The 22,369-nt window shown below is 43.4% G+C and overlaps 1 protein-coding gene across 1 annotated transcript in view; it reads left to right on the top strand.

Annotated features, from left to right (window-relative positions):
- RASSF2 (Ras association domain family member 2) overlaps positions 1 to 17,339 on the top strand; it is a 65,860-nt gene extending 48,521 nt beyond the window's left edge. The window contains exons 6-11 of the mRNA XM_036751007.1: positions 3,131 to 3,291; positions 4,351 to 4,452; positions 6,875 to 6,926; positions 9,762 to 9,883; positions 13,053 to 13,150; positions 16,195 to 17,339. Of these exons, the coding sequence (XP_036606902.1) occupies positions 3,131 to 3,291; positions 4,351 to 4,452; positions 6,875 to 6,926; positions 9,762 to 9,883; positions 13,053 to 13,150; positions 16,195 to 16,264 (605 nt within the window). The 3' untranslated portion in view covers positions 16,265 to 17,339. The remainder of the gene's footprint in view (positions 1 to 3,130; positions 3,292 to 4,350; positions 4,453 to 6,874; positions 6,927 to 9,761; positions 9,884 to 13,052; positions 13,151 to 16,194) is intronic.
- The last annotated feature ends 5,030 nt before the right edge of the window (positions 17,340 to 22,369 follow it).

The raw sequence follows: 22,369 nt of genomic DNA, 5'->3' as shown, positions 1-22,369 counted from the left end.
TTTTATAACTATCTCATTTGATTCTCAAAATGACCCTGGGAGGGAGGTGCTGTTACCATCTGCAGTATATAGAGGAGGAAACTGAGGCAAACAAGGTTAAGTGACAGCCAGTAAGCGTCTGAGGCCACATTTGAACTCAGGTCTTCCTGATTCCAGGCTCCTCACTCTATCATTGTGGAAAACTGAGACTCAGAAAGGTGTGGTAACTTCTCTGTAGTTGGACAGCTAATAAGTAGCAAACTGGGATTTAAATTCAGATCTCTCCTGTCAGGGGGTGGGGGATAAGAAGTAGCTATAAGAGACAGACAGCCTCACTTCACTTCCAGGGAGGGTGCAGGAGGAGCTATGTGCCAAGTCCCAAGGACAGTGCTTTCCTGGCAAGGCAGTAGCCCTGGATTTGCTGTCTAAGGAGCTGGGTTTGAATCTTGACTCAGCCACCTGTTACCCTAATCTCCTGTTGTCCACTTTACCTTTCTTGGCTTTGGTTCCCTCTGTAAAATGAGGGGGTGTGGATTTAGATTTTCTCTTAGACCCCTTGTAGCAATAAATCTATGAAATTAAGATGAGCATGAAGTAAGAAGACCATGACCTTTGGACTGTAAGTGAGCAGGGAAGTCATAGAAGACCTTCTGCCGAGCCACACATAGCTCGTAGCAAACACATCCTCTTCTTTTGGTCCGGGCTCCAAAATGGCTTGTACAATGTGTGGGGAGTGTTCCCTGAAGAGGACAGATCAGATCAGAGAAATTCACTAGGCCAGAAGAGTGGCCTGGGTTTCTAGTTCCCCAGAAGCCGTGACTATGTGGGATGCCGATTAGCCCTAGAAAACTCTTTGAAGTGTGTGAGTGGGGCTTCCTTCCGCTCCCTTCTGTTTGCTGCTCCCTCCTCACCTTCTCTTCTCCCTCCCCAAACCTCTTCCCTCCATGCCAGACTACTAGGGATACCTTTGTTCCTAAATTTCTCTTGTCTGTAGTTAAAGAAATTGATGAGTCATTTTGGCTATGCTGAAGTGGTGGGGGCTTGGGATCACAGTTAATACGTTCTTTATCTTGGCACTACTTTGACAATAAATAAAATATGGTCTCTAGAGAAAGGCCTTAACTTAAGTCAGAGGATGAGAGTCAGTTACTCATAGCTGGAGTCCACCTAGGGTAAAGTTAAAGTGCCACTGGAGAGCTGCTGAGAGTCTGAGCTAGGGAGTCAGCCCGGGCACCTGCTTAGTTCAGGCGACATTGAGGAAGATTGCCCCTTACATCATGACACACAGACAACTTTGCCTCTTTGTAAGACTGGTCCCACATGTGGACCCTAAAGCAGATTGGAGAGGCAGGCACAGTGGTTCAAATCCCAGCTGAGCCCAGTGCTTTGAGGCCAGTGTCTTTTATTCTCTTTTCTGGGGGCTCTTCCTGACCATTCCCCATGGGAGCAGAGTCTGGGAAGTGTTCAGAATGTTCTACCTGCTTATTCTCCTGGATAATTAATAAATGTGATAACTAAGGAAAATATTACTTCCAGGGCCATTGGGAGCTGTAAATTCAGAAAAGTGGCAAGAATTTTTTTGAGTTCAGATCTAGCTTCAGACACTTACTATGTGACTCTGGGCAAGTCACTTAACCTTTGCCTGACTCAGTTTCCTCATCTGTAAAGATGGAGATAATTCTAACACATCTACATCACAGGTGTTAAGATCAAATGAGACAACAAATACAAACTCTAAACACTATAAATGCTAGATATTATTAACAGCTAGGAGAAGAAGAACAAGAAATAATCCTGATTGATTGGGGGAAAAGGAGGATATGAAAGGTTGGGACCTATGAACTCTAATGAAGTTATAGGGTTTAGAAATCCTAGCGGTCATCTAACCCTGACTTACTTATGGTTACTGAGATAATAAGTGCTGGAGACAGGATTTGAACAGAGGTCTTACTCTAGTGGTCTTTCAAGTACATGATGCTATCTCTAGTATTGTAGGAAATCCATCTAAATTCAGAGATCTCTTTTGTAAGACTTTTCACTTTAGAGGAGAGACTTCTGACATTTTTAGGCCTCAGTTGTATATTTTAGCTTAGATCGGTGATTTCATCTCTCAAGTACTCGGGGACTCAAAGAGGAAATACCTCTTATAAAGCAGCTTGACAATTGTTGTTAAATTTATAGTTTCAAATATGTAGGACACCTTGAGATTAAGTGATATACCTGGGGTCACATAGCCAATATATGTGAAGAGGCAAGACTTGAACCCAGTCCTTCCTGGCTTTGGGGCCAACTTTTTGTCTATTGTGCCATGTTACCTCTTAAGATAAATTTAATGGATAGAGATTAAAGTAAAGAGGACTTTAGTGGGTGGAGAGGTTCATTTTCACCTGGAGTGGTCATGAGGGCTTCATGGAGGAGGTGGCCACTAAACTGTGCCTTGAAAGAAGGCTGCTTCAGCAGATGGTGATGGGAGGGCACACACACACACAAAGGGATGGAGTGAATAAGTAAGGACAAAGGACATAAAAGGCACGTTGCAAGTGGGATGGAGAGTTGCCTAATTTGGCTGTGGAAGGAAGTAGTATGAGATGAGCCTGGAAAAATAGATTAAAGCCAGACTTTGGATGCCAGAATTGGTTTAAACTCCTGCACTGCAGGGGACATTCATGTTTCAAGGTCAGGAGGGAAAGGTCCCAGCCCAGGGGACAGAAGAAATGGCCAGAGGCAGGAGGAGAGCCATGGCAGTGCAGAGTCATGGAGCTAGGAAATAATAATCATAGCTAGCATGGTGCTTGACATGGATCCTTACGACAACCCCGAGAGGTAGTTGCTGTTATATTCCCTATTTTATAGATGAAGAAACTGAGGCAAATGGAAGTTAAGAAGTCACCAGACTTGAACTTTGAACTTGAAGTTTTTCTGGCTCCACTGTACCGCCAACTGACTGCCTACAGAGAGGCCAATGAGAAGGCAGGAGTGATCTCTTTTGTAATTTCTTGAGATTTTTGGATAGAGTGTAGTTTTTATTAGGTATATGTTTGTAGGTATGGCATTTTGAAAACATGGCTAGTGGCCAGCCAAGGGCTGTGACTGGGTAAAGATGATGGCCAGATCCTTAAGTGGGGCTCATGATATATCACTTCCCTCCCAGGGACCAGAGACCTGAAGCCCCTACAGGAAGACACCCCTCAGCTGATGAGGACACACAGTGACGTTGGGGTTCGGCGCCGTGGCAATGTGCGCACCCCTAGTGACCAGCGGCGCATCAAGCGGCACCGTTTCTCCATCAATGGCCACTTCTACAACCATAAGGTAGAACAGGAGGGTGGGCAGGGAGAAGGAAGCCATATCTTCTCTTAAGACAAGGAGGGTTAGCTACAGTCAGGGCTATGGATGGATGGTCCACTTCAAAGGAAGGAGGGGCACGGGTCCGTGGATAGCACAGCTCGGGGAGGTTACATATTGACTTCCTGAACTTTGGACTGGCAGGTTGGATAGGAACAGATGTAGCTACTGCTCAGATGCTTTCTACAAGGGCTTAGGAATGAAACTGGCTCAACTATACTGTTTTGGCAGCCATGCTTGCAGAAGTCCTCAATTTACTAATAGTTGGGCATATTTAGTAAGGTGTCCTCAAAAACCACCAATGCCTTATAAAACATGGTCTTTACATACATTATCTCCTTGTCCCAATCCTTCTACAAGATAGGTAGTTTATGGAGGGGCAGATATGGGACTGGTTTGCATGAAATAAAATGAAAAAGGCAATGGAAGACTAATAAGTCAGAATAAGAGAGAGTCAGCCTTCGACGGCCTGCCCCTTCTGTTCTCTCTATTGGAATAAATACTGCCCTTGAAGCCCACTTGTATGATAAAGAGCCACAGAACAATATGTTTTATAGGAGTGGTCGCCAATTACCTAGTCACCACTGGAAAGAGGTATTAAAGTTAGGGTCTCTTGGGCTTTCTAGAGCTCCTATAAAAAGGAAGCCACATAGGGAATCTGGATTCCTAGAACGAATGAAGCTTCTGTGGTTACTGTTAACCAGTCTGTAGATTCCTCCCCTTGTGATAGGGAAAAGCATCAGGCTGCACAGCCATTTGTCTGTATCACAAACATTTAAATTTTGGACTTGTTTTGTCGTTAACCCTGATGATGTCTCTTAGGCTTGGCTTGGTTCCCCTGGTCCTGTGGAAGACCTGAGGAGCTGTCCAGAAAGCCTGGGTCAATAGGGCATTGCCCCCAGGCTTCTAGCCTTCTGGTCATATTCCAGCTGTAGAATATGACCTTCCTTATTTCCCTTCCTTCTCTTCCTTCCCCCATCACTGGACTCTAATGAGAACTGCGGTGGTGTGCTTTTCTGTTGGTAGACATCCGTGTTCACCCCAGCCTATGGCTCCATCACCAATGTCAGAATCAACAGCACCATGACAACGCCTCAGGTCCTCAAGCTCCTTCTCAATAAATTTAAGGTGAGTGGTCTTCAAGAGCTGTCCTGACCAATAGCCTCTGGGCAGGGGTCAATGGCTGATGGTAGGGGTGCAGAAGGACACCCATGGGATGGTTTTTAGTGAGTACCATGGCAGTGGTTGAGATTGCCAAGAGATGCTCGTGGGGAGAGTCAGGGCCATAGCCAAGTGGTCTCCTCCAAAAGCAGGGAGAGTAGGATCCTTAATTATGAGAGATAAGAGGGTCAAGATGTCTAATCTAGGAAGGAAGGAAGCAAGCATTTTTTAAAAATTTTTATTAGTTTATTTTTTAGTTTTCGATATTCACTTCCATAAGTTTTAAATTTGGGAAGCAAGCATTTATTAAGCCTCAGACTTCTGACTCCACACTCAGTACTCTATCCATTACACCAATGTAGTGGGAACATAGGTGACCCAGTGGATAGAGTACCAGGCCTAGAGTCAAGAAGACTCATCAATTCAAATCTAGCCTCAGATACTTAGTAGCTGTGTGACCCTGGGCAAGTCATATAACCCATTTGTCCCAGCTTTCTCATCTGTAAAATGAGCTGGAGAAGGAAATGTGAAACCACTTACAGTCTAGCGAGGGAGACAAGTATACGTGTAAGTGTAGCATCTTCTCTGGACTCACTCCCCACTCATGCTGTCAGGCTGGGTCTTCAGAAGATAGCTGTTACTCCTCTCGGGGTTTCAGGAGTAACCCTGAGGCATTATAGGAAGGAAAGGAAGAAGTCAGGAACAGAATGGAGAGGAGACTGAAGCTTTTACCACTGTAGTTCCTGAACCCCCACCAGCATGCTTCTCGTTATCAATCAGCCAGTTGAACTCTTATTAACATTAAGAAAAGGAATTTATGAGAAAACATAGCAAGAAGAGTTGATGCAAAATAATCCCCCAAGATCAATCAGGGGTGCACCCTCCCCACGTGTGTGTGTGTGTGTGTGTGTGTGTGTGTGCATGCGCGTGTGCGTGTGTGGAGAGAGATCTATATAGATATAGATATAGATATATATCTACATCTATATCTAGATAGGTAGGTAGATGGATAAGATCTTCAGGGAGAGGGGGATCAAATCATCATAGTGAAATACATATATAGGGACCATATATTTCCAAAGGGCAACCTTGCAAGTCTGGTACCAGGAGGGAAAGGGAAGGGGAAGGGAATAAGCACTTATTAAATACCTACTGCATACCATGCACTGTGCTAAGGGATTTTTACAAATGTTATCTCATTTGATCCTCATAACAACCTTGGGAAGTAGGTGGTGCTATTATTATCCCCCTTTTACAGATGAAGAAACTAAGGCAAATAGAGGTTAAGTGACTTTCCCATGGTCACACAGCTAGTAATTTTCTGAGGCCAGATTTGAACTCAGGTCTTTCTGATTCCAGGCCTGGTGCTGTATCTACTATGCCACTAGTTGCTCTCTAAATGCGCTCTCCGAAAAGATAAAGAATTCATTTTAAGTTAAGTTGAATTATGGGACATCCATTTTGAAATGTTCAGTAGGCAATTAGTGATGCAGGCATGAATCTTAGGGAAAAGACTGGATGTCTATGTGTTTGTGTATATGTGTACATAATATATATGTGTCTTTATCTGTGAATCATCTGCATAGAGATGATAGTTAAACCCATGGGAACTGATGAGGTGAGGGAGAGAGAGAGAGAAGGAGGGAGAGAGGGAGATGGAAGGTGATGGAGGGAGAAGGAAACAAAGGAGAGAGAGACACAGAGAGAGACGGAGAGGAGGAAGGGATGGAACCTTGGGAAAGATACACATTTAGCTTGTCATATGTATAATGAGCCAGCGAAGGAGACAGAGGAACAATTGGCCATATAGAAGGAGAAACTTGCAAACCCAGAGAAGAAATAGTTATCAGAGGGAGAGGGTGGACAGTAGTGTCGAATTCAGCAGATAGATTGAGAAGGATGAGAAGTGAGAAAAGACCATCAGAGTTGACAGTTACAAGATCATTGATAACAAAGTTCCTGTTGAGTGAGAGGAAAGACGTGTAGTACTGAGTACAGAGAGCTTTTTCAAGCAGAATATATAAGAATGGGAGGAGAAATATAGTACCATAGCTTGAAAGGATGGTAGAATCTAGTAAAGGTTTTTAAAGATGGATGTTTGGAGGCAGTAGGGAAAGGTCCAGTTGGTAGGGTGAAGATGGGAGGGGGTGAGATCAAGTACACACATAGCGGCCTTGGCCTTGGTAAGGAGATGAGATAACTTTTTGTTTAAGACTGGGGGAAAGGAGAGGGTGGGGAATGACGTCAAAGGTTTTTTAAATGAAGATAATGGGAGAAGAGGTAATTCAAATCAAATGACTTCATTAAAAAAACAGTGTATGATAGGGCCTTAATAAATACATGTTGATTAATCAATAACCCTTCTTGATATTATTGGTTTTGTTTTCAGATTGAGAATTCTGCTGAGGAATTTGCTTTATATATTGTTCATACCAGTGGAGGTAAGCTTGAAAATGTTTGTAACTTTTTAAAAGTATTATTTCTTCCTTTGCTTGTTTTTACTTATAGATAACTTTGTATGTAAGATAACATCCAAGCCCTTAGTTAGGACTTGTCCTTTTGAGCTCCTTAATGGTGGCAAGTCTTTGTTCTGTATATGTAGATCTGGCCACAAATTCCTTAGCTCAAAGAATTTAAGACAGACAAGCAACCCTAGTGAGAAGTGGCTTGGGATGCCAGCCCCAGGCTCCTGGACATAGAATGGCTTAGGGTTCTAGAGTGGAAGGCCAGTGAGAGGAGAGGGAACATGGGAAGACAAGCTCTCTGCATGACCTCCACCCTGCACCCCCTACATGTCTGTTACCCAAAGGCTTTCTTCTTGTCCAAAAAGAGGAAAGTGTAGGGAAAAAACCAAAACAGTGGCCTTGGTCAGTCTGATCAGAAAACTAGCCTGCCCTGTTAGCTTCTAGGTAAAGTTCCCACTCCGTCCTCTAGAATTCAAGACCCTCCACATTTTGGTCCTACTTTATCTTTCCAGCCTTCTCTTATATTTTTCCCTACTCTGTGTAATCTATAGTGTAGCCAAACTGGGCAACTTTCTACTCTTCTCCCCCCAAACAGGAGTTGTGTTTTCCCGTCTCTACGCTCTTGCTCAGGCTGTACCCTATGAATAGAATGTCATCTTTGTCTTTCTTTTTTTCCATGTTAAATTTCTCCACTCATGCTACCAGGGGTAGGGAACCTGAGGCCTCGAAGCCACATGTGTCCCTTTAGGTCCTCAAGTCTCCACTCCTGCTAGCCCCTCAAGATCACAAGGTCATAGAATCTCCCACAGTCAGAAGGAACATGAGAGGACATGTAGTCTAGCCCATACATAGCTGGCATTTATAAAGAACTTTACATAAGGTATCTTATTTGACCTCCAACAACAGCCTAGGAAATTAGGTGTTAGTATTATGTCCCTTTTACAGATGAGGAAGCTAAGTCTTAGTAAATGACTTTCCAGAGTCACAGAGATTGTATTGGAGGCAGAATCTGGGCTTAGGTCTTCTGACCTGGCCAGTCCCTAGTCCACCTGGCTACTGTGCATCATATCCCTCAAGTGGTCATCTAGCTGTGTTCTGTCATTCTCCTACAAAGACTTTTCTCTTTCGTAGGGACAACAGAAGAAATTAAAGTTGAGTAGCCCCACCATCTCTGTCCTAAGTGATCGTTTTCCCATCCACTCTGAGCAAGATTATAGTTTTAAGAAACAAACAACCAGCCCTTTAGCTGTCATTAGCCTTCATCAACCTCTCTTTCTGAGCTTTAGTGTGTTCAGAGCTTTTCTCCCAAGACTTTGCCATATACATACATACATATGTACACATACACACATGTACATATATGTATATATGTGTGTGTGTGTGTATACATATATATGTATATATTTGTATTCACCCTCCACTACCTGTCCTTCTTTCTGACTTCTGTGTGTATCTTTTAAATAATCTAGGTTGTTTGTTGAGTTCCTTGTGCGTCCACATTGGTCTTTTTAAATAGCTCTATGAAGCCTTTCCCCCTACAGACCTCCCCTAACATTTTGTTTTGTACCACTCTAATGCACTTAATGTACTAGTTCCAGAAACATTTTGAGCCCTGGTAGCATCACTGGAGTATGACCCTCTAGCTACCTGTGTATGAATTTTTATCTCCTGTTAGAGTGTAAACTTTTCAAAGTCTTCATGTCTCCCCCAGCATTTGAAACAATGCCCTGTACACACTAGGCACTTAATAAATGTTTATTGAAATGGATTGAGTTTGGTTTTGCCAAATAGCCCAAACTTAACTAAGAATGGAGTCTGGTGATCAAGATGGGGAAGAGCATTTGGGGTCAGAAGTAAAATTATGATTGCAAAGTATTGGGGCTGATTTTTGTTGTGTTCCTTCGTTGATAATCTTTGAAGACAGTGGCCAGAGGAGATGGGTGCAGGAACATTTTGAGCCCCGGTAGCATCAGTGGAGTGTGGTCCTCTATGGTGCCTGTTTTGGAAGACAATACTCCTTTGGCTATTTAAATAGTGTAGCAAGGTCCAGGGAAGGAAACTCTGGATTTAGTATCAGAGGACATGAGTTTGAATCCCAACTCTATACTTGGCGTTTTGGCCTCTGTCTTCTCATCTGTACAATCTGTGCAATGGATGGTGATGATCTTACATTTCTAAGAACCTTTGGTCATACATGATTGTTTAAAAAGTCAAGTCAGTAAGCCTTTATTAAGTGCTTACTGTGTGCCAGGCACTGTGCCAAGTACTAGAGATACAAAGAGAGGCAAAAGTAGTCCTTTGCCTTCAAGGAGCTCATAATCTAATGGGGAAGACAACGTTATGTTCATATAGAATGTATGCTGAGTAGATAGATGAAGAAACCTCAGAAACGTAAAGTTTCATTACTTCATACTCAGACCAATTAAATTAGCTAGGGATGATAATGATAATAGCTAACATTTACGCATCACTTTAAGATTTACAAAGCATTTTACACACGTGATCTTATTTGATCCACATGATGACGCCATGAAGTTGGTCTATTATTATCCCCATTTTGATGTCACTGCTGTTGACTCATTGACTCTCCATGACCCCACTTGGGGTTTTCTTGGCAGAGACACTGGAGTGCTTTGCCATTGTCTTCTCCAGCTCATTTTACAGATGAGGAAACTGAGGCAAACAGGGTGAAGTGACTTGCCCAGGGTCCTGCTCAGATTGTCCATGTTAACTGTGGGAGTGCGAGAAGGTGGGACTGAACTGAGAAACTTTGCTCAGAGGGATGACCGGTCCTATGATTATCTATTCCAGAGAAACAGAAGCTAAAGGTCACAGATTACCCCCTGATTGCCAGAATCCTCCAAGGCCCATGTGAACAGGTCTCTAAAGTCTTCCTCATGGAGAAGGACCAAGTGGAAGAGGTCACCTATGATGTGAGTTACCTTTGGACGGGCCATCTAACCTGTGGAATGTTAATGGTTTGTGTTTCATCCCCAAGCTTTTGCATCTATGTATTCTGAGGAATGATTTCTTTCCTGCCTATCCTCTTCCCTCCCATTCTTGAAGCAGTTGCAAGTTGGGTAGCTCACAGGGCTGAAGACCAGAGAGGAGGGGGAACCAGGTGGGTGAGTATATAGGATGGAAGCCTTGTCTAAGGAAGAGAAACACAGAATCATAGAATTCAGAACTGGAAGGGATCTTTGAGGTTAACAAGCCTAATTACTGTAACGGGTTAAAAGAGGTTGTCATTTGCCCAGTATCACCTACATAATAAGCAGCAAAGCCAGGATTTGAATACAGAATCTTCGACTGCAAAACTAGCACATTATGCCACCTTATGAAGGAAACTAGAATAATCCTTCCCCATCTACCCCTGTGATCGATGAAAAAAGATGGGGAGAAGAAGAGCAGAGGGTATGGGGGCATTTTAAGGCCATCTCCTGCTTAAAAGTGGGCAAATGGATTCCAAGTCAGCAACAGAATGGTCAGGGAGCTTTGTCTTATTCTGGAGAAAAATTATACTCTGTGTGTGTGTGTGTGTGTGTGTGTGTGTGTGTGTGTGTGTGTGATTGTATTTTTAAAAATCCTTTCACCTACCTCATTTGATCTTGAAAACAACCCTTCCTCAGCAAGCTGGTATTAGCCCCCATCATCACATGTCCAGCTGGCTGTCATAGTAGCGTAAAATCAACGGAGCACAGATTGTGCTCTGGGGTTGGGGTTGGTGCCTGCACAGGAGAACAGCCCTCGGGCTATAGACCAGGGATGCCACCCACCATCTGCCCAGCCAGGATGACTCTGTACCTGTTTCCCAAGTGATTTCACGTAGTTGACTTTGCTTTGACAATTGTCCTTTAAGGCTTTCCAGATGAAAAACCTTGTGCTTACTATGGGACATGGATTCCAGCAAGATCCTGTCCCAAGGGACATGGATTCCAGCCAGATCCTGTCCTAAGGGATGTGGATTCCAGCCAGATCCTGTCTCAAGGGACGTGGATTCCAGCCAGATCCTGTCCCAAGAGACATGGATTCCAGGAAGATCCTGTCCCAAGGAATTGTTGATTCTCCTCGGGGCACAACCATGGCCCGTGCCATTGGGCAGATGAGCCCAGTGCTTGATGTGTATTGGATATTGAGTTTGTATGAAGCCCTTAAGCTCTCAGTGAATGACTGGCAGGGCAGAAATCAGTTTGTGTGTTGTTTGTCCTACTGAGATGTCTTGCTTTGTTGAGCTGTTGGTGGCAGGGTTGGACCCTTGGGATCCATCTTCACAGTAATGACCCACAGTCAGCTCAGGAATAATGTTCATTATCTAGTGTGGATGAAAAAATCCGAAGTGATATTTGCCTGGATTACTGGGTTGCTTCTTGGAGAAGCTTTTGGAAAATAGTTGGCTTTTGCCCCCTGGTGTCCATCCTGAGATATGGAAGCAGAAAGTTTCCTAATGCTGACATTAATGCTTTTTTGTGGATTCCATTGAGATCCATTTCTGAATCCTCATGGTAGTGTGGAGGTGGCCTTGGGCTCTTGAAGGGCTTCCTCTACTAGGAAAGCATGAGCTCTGACAGATCCCTCTACACTGGACAGATTTCAGTTATGGGCCCAGGATGGAATGAGCATCTGTTGTGGAAAGGCCAGCCTGGCTCATCACCAAGTAAGCCACAGGATGATGGACTTTTAGGCCACATCAACTCATGATATTCTCTGCTGAGGTTGGGGTGGGGAGTCGGGTAAAGAGATCTTGGGAGAAGGATCACAGCTTTTTAGTGGAGGGAATATACATGAAGATGAGTGGCTGTTGTAGCAGAAGAACGCTGGATTTAGGCTTTCAGACTCTGCTGTGCTAACTTACAATATGGGACTTTAAGCAAGTGTCTTTCCCGCCCTAGGTTTCATTTTGTTCATCTATAAAACAAGAGGGTTGTGTTGGATGGTCTCTAAAGTCCTTGATTGAGCCTGTGAAATCCCAGATTTTTAGTGTTAGAATTCTGGCTGGGAACTTGGATGTGGTTGAATTGTCTCACATTCCTCCTGCTGTGCTTTGCTTTTATAGAATGGGGAGGTTTATGAGGCATACTGTGTGCTTCCTCAAAGTGGACAGCCATCTCTTACTTCTTATTTCACAAAGACTAAACAATCCCTGCCCTCAAGGGGCCTACATTCTATCACAGCCCCACTAAAGCTAAGCACATGTTATTCAAGAGCTTCCATGGCTAATAAAAAAAAATCATTGCCCTGTGACCAAGGTCATGAGCCCCTCAGCCTTTCACTAGTCTGGTTGTTGAACAAACACACTGCCTGTGTCACTGTGCAGAAGATGAACCAGAAATAAACAAGGAAGTTCCAGACAATCTGTTCCCAAAGGGGTGACTCAGTCCTAGGAGAAATCAGCCTTGTTTGCTGCTAATAAAGATGTGCCAGTAGTCCTGGGTTTCTATTATTTTTACTGCCCCCATCCCACCTCCGTGGAGGAGCATTTACTCCACTCTTAAGGGACGTGACAGAGGGATTCCTGACTGAAGGAGGCTATGCCTTGTGTTTTTTCCTATCTCACCATCAGCAAGTTGAGGGAAGATGCTTTGGTTTCATTTCAGAGTCAATGAGTCAGAAGAGAAATAAGGTACAAGATAAGTCTGTGGTAGCATAATGGAGGGGCAGTAGCTTGAATCTGCTGTCTAAGAGGATTAGGAAGGCTAAAGCAATTTGCTTAAGCACTGGGAGGAAGTTGGCCCTGGAGAACCTAGAGCTAATGTGTCAACTGAGAAGTTTTCCTTGTCAGATTTATCTCCTCCACCCCTTCCTTCCCTCCCACCTTTCCTACCCTTGTTGTTTAGTTGTTCAGTCATGTCTGGCTGCCCATACTGTCCATGAGATTTTCTTGGCAGGGATACTGGAGTGGTTTTCCATTTCCTTCTCCAGTGGATTAAGGGAAACAAAGCTTAAGTGACTTGCCCAGGATCACACAGCTAGTGATTGTCTGAGGCCAGATTTGAACTCAGAAGGTCAAATCTGACTCCAGGCCCAGTGCTCTATCCCCTGAACCACTTAGCTGCTTCCTCTTCCTGCCTTTACATTCTTCCTTTGTCTCTGACCTCTCCACAGGTAGCCCAGTACATAAAATTCGAAATGCCAGTCCTGAAGAGTTTTATTCAAAAACTCAAAGAGGAAGAAGACCGGGAAGTGAAGAAACTAATGCGCAAGTGAGTGCCTGAGACCCCCAGGATGAGGGGCTGCTTTGATTCAGTGCTTTGTGGCCATGTGCACATTCCAGGGCAGGTGCTAGGGGTGGCAAGCGCTGAGAGGTATATGAGGAAAGTGCTTAAAAGGAAAAATATGCCCATGGAGATTTATTATTATATTATAAAACTGCCATAATTAGCCATAATTAGATAATAATTTACATCATTATATTAGTTCAAGTTCTCCAAGTACTGTTTCCACAAGAATCTTGGGAGGTGGCTCATTTGTTATAATCTTCATTTTATGGATGGAAAAACTGAGGCAGAGGGAGATTAAGTGGGGCCCAAGGGTCACACAGCTAGTAAACATAAGCTTTTTTTCCTCACTCTTCGAATGAATGGATCAGTGCCCTCTTTGAGGCAGATGTTCCTTCCACAACCCAAACCGTGCCTTCTTAGTCTGTACCAGTAGGGTCCTTGTCTTCTTTCCCAGAGGATCTTCCCAACATGCTGAAGGCCTTCTTCAATAGTATCTTGGGATCCTAAATAATTGATTTAGAGCTGGGAGGGACTTCAGCCCCCTCAGCAATTTTACTATTCCTGGGCAATACTGTAACGACAAGGATCTGAGCCCAACTTTGAACTCAGGTCTTCTGACTCTAAGACAAGTACCTTTTTCACTACCGTGTTCTAATTTCTAGTCTATTCCCTGTGCCTACTTGGCCCTGGGACTCTCAGGTCTCAGCTGTCAGAGGGATGACCTTTGTAAACTCTGGATGGGCCCTCTGGACAGGGAGGAGAGAATGAAATGCAAAAACTCCTATTCCTCTTCTCAGTTTATTTAATTCCTTAGGGCTCCCTCTTGTCCCCCTTCCCCTTCTACCTCCCAGCATTGAATCCCTCATGTTCCAGAACGGGCGTTCTTCATCTTCTGGGCCACAGATCAATGATGCAGGTTTTAGCATACATGTATATCAAGAATGAGTGACTGCTCTTAACATTCATTTTCCAGGCTTGCCTCCCATGTGCCCATCCAAAGTATTCTTGTCCATTCTTGTGCATGACTGCGTTAATTAAGGAAGTGAGCCCCCAGCAATGTCTCTTTTCTTGGGATGATTAATAAGGGAGAGTGGGAGTGGAGGGGGGGAAATGTAACAAAGAGAAAGATCTTGGAGGAAAGGAGGAAAATCACCTGAGTCAGGAATTCCATATGCCTGGAGTTAAGCTGTCCTAATAAGCAGTTAGGTAGGAGCCGGGATGAACATCAGGGTAGCAAACAAGGCTGATTCCTCCCAGGACTGAGTCACCTCTGTGAGACCAGATTGTCTGGAACATCCTAGTTTATTTCTGGTTCATCTTGTGCCCCGTGACACAGACTGTTTTTGTTCAAAGACTAGACTAGCAAAGGGCTGGGAGGCTCATCACCTTGTTGGCTGCAGGGCAATGTTTTTGTTTTTTTGTTTTTTAGCCATGGCAGCTCTTGAATAACATCTGCTTAGCTCTAGTGGGGTTATAATAGAATGTAGGCTCCTGCATTGTTTAATCTTTGTTTTGGTGTTCCTACTAGTGCCTAGCATAGTATGTAGCACATAGAATGTATTAATAAGGGACTGTTGATTGACCAATGACATCAGTAGAGGGAATACACACCCACACTGATGAAATCTGGGATGTCTTTGCCATCTTAAAATGTTGTCTTTGTCAAAGGGATGGGCTATACCAAAGGTTGTTCTCAAACGATGGGCCAGGAACCCCTTGGGGTCCTTGAGACCCTAACAGGGGATCATAACTGTTTTTATAATAGCACTAAGACATTTTAATTTCCAATACGATTGATATCAGTAGATAGAACTCACAGAAACAAAAGCTCAGGGAGCAGGGAGACTATTTTTTAAAAGCATAAAGGGGTCCAGAGACCCAAAAGTTTAAGAACTGCTTGACTCCAGGGGTGGGGAACCTGTGTTCTCTTCTAAGTTCTCTTAAGTCCTCAAGTGTGGCTCTTTGACTGAATCCAAACTTCATAGGACAAATCCCCTTAATAAAAAGATTCGTTCTGTAAAACTTGGACTCAGTCAAAAGGCTGCAGCCAAGGACCTAGAAGGCCAAAGGTTCTCTACCCCTGGATTAGCCCTTCCAATAGTGAACTATTGATTACAATATATTTAAGGAATGTTGGTATTGGAAAGGAATCTTAGAAATCATCTGGTTCAGGGGTTCTTCACCTGGGGTCTGTGAACTTGTTTTTAAAATATTTTGATAATCGTACTCCAGTAAAAGTGGTTTCTTTGGTAATCCCATGTATTTTATTTTATGCATTTGAAAATATTATTCCGTGAAGGAGTCTATGGGCTTCCCCAAATTGGCCATGGAGGACCATGATACAAAAAAGGTTAGAAATGCCTGATCTACTTCAACACCTTGGTTAGGGGAGTCCCAGAGAGAGGAGGACTTGAGTTCAAATGTGGCCTAAGAGGCTTACTAGCTACGTGATCCTGGCCAAGTCACGTAACCTCTGCTTATCTCAGTCTCCTCACCTGTAAAGTAGCAATGATAGCACCTACCTCCCAGTGTTGTGAGGATAAAGTGAGACAATGTGAAGTGTTTCACAAACTATAAAATGGTATATAAATGCTAGTTGGTATTATTTTCCAGATGAGAAAACTGAGACCCAGAGAGTTTAGGTGAGCCTTTCTTTATAGTGCCTTAAAGTTGATGAAACACTTTCTTCCTCACAAGCACCTATGAAATAGTACAAATACAATTACCCTCATTTTACAGAAAGAGAAACCGAGGATCAGGAAAGGTCAAATGATTGGCTCATGGCCTTACAGTGTCATTGTCAAAGGTGGGATTCAAACCCAGTTCTCTTTAGACCTCAAATTTGGTCTTTCTGCTATATAAGGAAATTAGACTTTGTCTCTAAGGTCCCTCCCCAGGTCTAGTGCTAGGAAAGGAGCCTGGACAATTCCACAAATCATGTTACCAGATTTCAGAAACCTCAGACTTCGCTGAAGGAAGAATTTTGCAGGTAGCAGACGACTGATGCTTTATTTTCCTTTTCACAGATACACGGTTCTCAGACTAATGATTGAACAGAGATTAGAGGAGATAGCGGAAAACCCAGCAACGATCTAAACCAAGGGTGGGGACCTGAGACCTCCAGGCCCCATGTGGCCTAGAGGCCCAAGGTTCCCCACCCCTGACTTCTAACCAGCTGAGTCACAGCCCTTCTGGAAACAGATGAGTAGTCTTAAGCTTTTGTTTACATGAAGAAGTACTGAGATGGAGAAGGATGGAGGCTTCCTGAAGGACCTCGGAAAACCCTTTCTTCAACCTGGAACTTTTTGAATACAAAACCCCCATCAAGTCACCCTCCTTTTCTTGGACCTGGAAGCAGACGCACCAGCAGACAACTCTTGGATACTCTCAATCAACTCTTTTCCCTCTCTGGGAGAGAATCTTGATTTGTGGTGTCTAGAGGACTCGATCTTTGTGTATGTTTGTGTGTACGTGTGTGCATGTGCCTTTGTGTGAGAGGGCACTTACATGTGTGTTTGGTGTAGGTGGCGGAGAAGGGAAGAAGAGAGATGTATGTATGTGTTTTGGGGGTGGGTGGGAGTGGGGAATTGTCTTTTTTGAATATTCAGAGTATTTTCACATGCAATTTAAAAATTCCAAACAACCAGCAACTGGGCCATGAATCTGGTAGAAATGATTGTTTCAGACCTGGATCGCGTGTTCTTATAGATTGAGGCTGAAGTAAGGGCCAGGGCCTCAGGATTATTTAGGGCTCTTCATTAGAGGAGGGGCTAGTTGTTCAGAGGCCCTGGTTCCTTCTGCTTTAATTCTACATGATGCCACCATTTGGGGAATTATATTTTAGCCTTTAAAGAGGATTTGGTCTCTTTATTTTACTGAGGGTGAAACTGAGGCACACAGAACAGAAGGAAGTATTGAAGGCCACACAGGTAGCAGTGTGTCAGGATTCAAATCCTGCCCTAATGGCTTAACCCATATCTCTTTCCATGACGTCACACTTTCCTCTCTAATATGGGAGTAGTCGAGGTCAGGATCTCCAGTTAGACCTGACAGACATGCAAAAATTGGCTGATGGACAAATCCTTGCAGGAATTCTTTTTTAAAAAAGTTTTTAAATTTAATTTTTTTAAATTAAAAAATGTATTTCCTATCTCTTCTACTCCCATCTAATTAAAAAAAAGAAAAACAAAATCTTTGTAACAAATATGTATAGTCAAGAAAAATCAATTCACCTATTGACTAGTTCTGAAAAAATATCTCATTTTGTACCCTGAAACCACCTGTAGGATCCTTCCCAGAATTCCTTTTGAAAGGAATGAGTCAGTGCCCACACTCCTAGTGTTTCTGACAGAACCAAGCAGAGATAAACAGAGTTGGACAATGCAGCTGCCCATTTGACCCTTCACTTCTGGTTTGTTGCCTGGCAATTTTGACCTTTCTGAAAACAAAAATGTACATCATGTATTATGGTGGTGTCCCCAAATATGAAAAGAATTCTCTCTTCCTACAGTTAATCCAAAGTATTTACTGGGTTTTTGTATAAATCAAAGAATGAACTAGCACATTCCGGCCTTCTCAGTAAGAAGGGCTTACTCAGAACTTTTAGATGACAACCAGGGTGTTTTTAGAAGGGCCTTGAAACTCATAGCAAGAGAAATGGGGAAGACTGCATTTGAGGGGAGGAGTGCATTTGAACACAGAGACTGGAGCAGGATGTGTGCTGCTAAGGCTGGTCTGTGAAATTTCTAGCCCCGGGGCCTTTTTTGAGATCATTAGCCGTGCCTAAATCACCAAGTTAGGATTCAAAGTCACCCAGTCTGGAGAAATTGCCCTTCTGTTTATAGAATCATAGATTTGAAGCAACAGGTCCATTAGGGCCATCAAGTCCAAGTCCATCACTTCATAGATGACGAAACTGAAGACATTAGGTCTTGCTTAAAGTCACGTGGATAGTACCCCGATCCTTTGACTCCAAATTCTGCACAATTTTCACTTACCATGCTAGGAGATGTGAGGTGGTACCTTGGATTTTCTAGGAGCTTAGAATAAAGAAAGAGGGGCACCTTTTAGTCGACCGAGGACTTTGCCTCACTCTATTTCATTGTCTAGCTAGAGAAAAGACTATGCTTCAGTGGCAAGAGTGAATCTCCTTGCAAAGCAGAGGCCTGTTTTCTCTTAGGGTGTTGTCCACGTCAGGATTTCTTAGCCTCTGCTTGCTCTGTGCTAAATGGTTGTTGTAATCATTGTTTGTCCTTTGTTCGCAAAGAGGACCATAACATCAGAGAAATGATGTCAAGATTTGCAGTTGACTTGGATTTGAGGGAGGGAGGGAGGGCTGTGCAAGGTCACCGGCCTCACTTTCTCCTTTAGAGCCATCGTGGTCCAGTGGTCTGATATTCACCAGGATGACTGGAGATGGCCCAGGATGCATTGGGAGACCCTGGCCCTTTCAGGCTAAGGTCTTTTCAGGTTCTTACTTTGAGTAAGGTAATGCTCATTCAGTGAATAGGCCTCTTTAAGAAGTTAATCAAGGGATGGCTCCTTTAACTGGGAGGGGAAGACCCTCAGGGTTCCTGACCAAAAGAGAAACAGTTACTATTTGTTTGAGTAGGGGGCCTTCAGGGCCCTCCCCCTTGATCCCCAAGTGGAGGGTGGCATATTTGCTTTGTTCAGTAAAGGAAAGAAGCAGGAGAAGGCTTTGCCTCCTGTCACACAGGGATCTCCTTGGGCTTTGGAGCTGAGGCCACAGGTTTCAGGGTTTAAGCTTCATTCTTTTAAAATCATTAATTAGTATTGACAGCACTTACTCCCCCCATCCCCCTCAAGTGATTAAAAAAAAAATCCTTCCTTGGCCTTTGTCCAGAAGGATAAGACCATTTGTGTGTGCCTGAGGCAACATTTTTTGTCTGTTTAGAATTTTTGTTGCTACCTGGGGACTTAGGATAGAATTAGGCCACGGAGCACAACCGACCCCAAACCTCTCATTTTATACAGAAGGAAACTGAGGCCCAGATGAGGTTAACTCACTTGCCTAAGTTCACAGAATAGAGCTGAGATTGGAATTCCGTCCTTTGGGGTCCCCAAGATCTACTGTTCTTTCCTCTGTACCATGGCTTCCTCAAAGAATCATAGACCATCTAGTGACCCTTCCACAAAATTATTGGAATGCTAAGAAATCCCTAGAATACATGAACTGGTGCAGCGTTGTTGCTTGTTTCTTAAAGAGAAAACTGCCAGATTTAAAACTTTTAACCATAATCCCAATTAAAGTGAAGTAGGGAGTGTACAGGAAGGCTTAGAAATGGGTTGTGTTTCAAAAGTTCAATTGTACGTTGGCTGGAGAAGACGGGGCTATTATAATAACCAGCATTTATGTAATGCTTTAAAGGTTTACAAAAAGCTTTACATATATTCTCTCATGTGATCCTCACAACAACAATCCTGGGAGGTAGGTGCTGCTTTTAGAAGTGAGGTGACCGAGGCAGATTTTGTACTCAAGCTTCCCTAACTCCAAGTCCATGACTGTATCTGCTGTACCACCTAGCTCCCACCCAGTTGACTAGAGCACAGCATGATTGTTTAGAAGGAGAATTTCCAGCTCTGATGGGACTCTTCCTTTCTGCTTTTTCCCTTTAAAAAATTCAACCTTGTAGTGGTTTTATTATTGAGTTTGGGAAGTGGTTTGAGGACCATCTGGCATAGTTCTGTTTTAACTTGAGGAACAACCAACCTCATTAGGGAGGACAATTAGTGTAGTGGGAAAGAGTTCTGGCTTTGGACTTTGAATCCTGATCTTGCCCTTTAATAACTGTGTGATCTTGAGCCAATCGTCAACTCCGCTAGGCTTTGGTTTAAAAAGTGGGGCCCATAAAGCTACCTGTCATCTGAGGCTGTAGTAGGTCAACTTCCTTCATGGTCATCATCTCACATGACACCTCTAGAGCTAGGAAGCTTCCTAGCTTACCATCCAGGTAGGAACCAATAGTCTCTCTACAGGCGAGCTCCATAACTTGAGACACATGATTTTTCTGTCTGGAGAGATAGGCCAAAATGAAAGATATTCCCTGTTCTAACAAGGAGAATGACAGGTTTCAGGACAGTAAAGTGCCCAGAATTTTCTACTTAAGTCTTATCAAAAACTTAACTTGCTAAATTCCTTATCCATAGGTACATTTATATTTTCCCAGCTATACTCTGACTTCTTGTGGCCCCTATAAATTTTCTGGCAGGAGTCAGGAAAGTATCCAGGTTTATCTATCACTAACCATTACCTGTTGTCTTTTTTTTTGGACACCATGTCTGGGATGTCAAAGCTATTTCTGATTTAGGCTTAGGATCCCACTAGTGTTAAGTATCACAAACCCTTGGTTGGCCAAGTCATTCCAAACCTCCCCTTATCATATATTGTCCCATTCGCACTTCCCCGAAGTTCTAAAATATGCTTTCTTGTAAATGGCAAGGGGGAGTGGAGGAATAAACACAGCACGTAAACTCCTACGTCATTTGCTCTCATCTTGATTTATAAACTGACCATTCAGGAACTGTCTCAGCTATGTTCTTGCCATAGGAAATTGCACTACAGGTGTTGGCAGATGGCAAGGGGGGATGTCTTGAGTCCTACAAAATGAGCTAAGCTTTTCCCACCAGTATCATATGAATTTTGATTCTTTGAAATGCTAAACTGATTTGTAGGGCTCTGCAGCTGTTTGCTGTGAGCCCTGAAATGTGGTTAAGAGGAAAGCAAGTTCTTTTTTCTTTTCTCCTGTTTTAAAAATTCCTTCCTTTCTTTTCTCTCTCTCCCTCCCTCTCCCCCCCCCCCCTTTCTCTCTCTCTCTTTCTCTCTCTCAAAGGGATTCAGCTTGTTTATAGGTTGATCAAATGAAAATAGTCTTGAGCTTAGTGGCAGAGAAGGAGCTGGGGCCAGTTCCACAGGTGTTGATGGAAGAAGCACATGATGCTGTTAATCTGTGCTCACGTCACAGGGGAGGGCCTGTGGTTTGACTTGAATGACCAATTTTATTGGGGTGGTGTTAAGGGGATCAGATAGCACAAAACAGAATTCGTTGTCCATGGGGCGCTGTGCACATTAACAACACTGGACAACTTAAGTTTTAACAAGTACTGGAGGATGGGTTGGAGGCTTGGGGTTACTTGACTAGGGTATTGGGATTGCTGCCCACTTTAAGTCATTTTAAGACCTGCAAGTACAATTGTTTTCCAAGACTTGTTGATGCTCTTTTACCCCTCAACCAGGAGGCAACAACAAAACTCTTGCCTTGGAAACTCAAACTGTGCTCTGTCAGTACAAATAGTAACCTTGGCATAAACATGTTAATCTGTTTTCCACGTTGTTAATTTTCTTAAGGATTAAGGATTTTCTTAATCTTCTAATTGTGACTTGACAGTTCCAGTGGACTGGGTAGAATAGGGTGGGTGAAGACTCTGGTTGGAGAGTTGTAGGTATTGATCAAGAGAAGCTCCCTTCTGGAAAGAACCTGGGACTTTGGAGACACCAGCCATCTGGGAATGATGGGGGAGCTCGGCAGGGCTTTCTGGTGACCAAACGCTGATTATGGGAAGTGGGAGGTGGGAGGTGGTTAATGGAAGGGAGGGATTGAGAAAAGAAAAGAGCTTTGGATTCTTAATTGAAAGTGAATATTTTCAATTAGGTTTTCCATGTGGCATTGCTAGGTCAGATGTGATGAAGTTATCAGCGAGGAGGAGACTCTCCCTTTCTCTGAGAGTAAAGCAGGGAAGAGATGGCAAAGTGGGATGAATGAGCACAAATTTGGAGTATTTCCAGTAAGACAGCCAGCCAATCTGTAGGCATTCCTGTTTCTAAAGTTGATTTAGAAGTGGTTTCTCCCATGGAATTGATAATATTTTTCCTGGGTTTCCGACCTTCCTTTCCCCCTTTTAACTTTGTAAAATACCCTATATTTACCTGTAACTTACCCCTCAGAGATGGTACATGAACTTAGAAAGTGACACTGCTTTTATTTTATTTTTTGTATTTTAAAGCACAAGATTTGACACTGCCTCAGTTGGAAACGAACAGTGAATGTTAATGTAACTCATTGAAACAGTCTGAAGCACATGATTTCGTCTTGTTTAAATAAAGCACTTTGTGGAGCACGGTTCACTCATGCCTCAGCTGTTTGACATGATCCTGGTTTGAGGGTGAGCTGGCCCTTTAGGGGT

The sequence above is a fragment of the Trichosurus vulpecula genome, chromosome 3 (genome assembly GCF_011100635.1).
Source record: "Trichosurus vulpecula isolate mTriVul1 chromosome 3, mTriVul1.pri, whole genome shotgun sequence".
In the NCBI taxonomy this organism is placed as follows: domain Eukaryota; kingdom Metazoa; phylum Chordata; class Mammalia; order Diprotodontia; family Phalangeridae; genus Trichosurus; species Trichosurus vulpecula.
The sequence above is the reverse complement of the archived record's forward strand: the minus strand, read 5'-3'. Positions and strand labels throughout refer to the sequence as shown.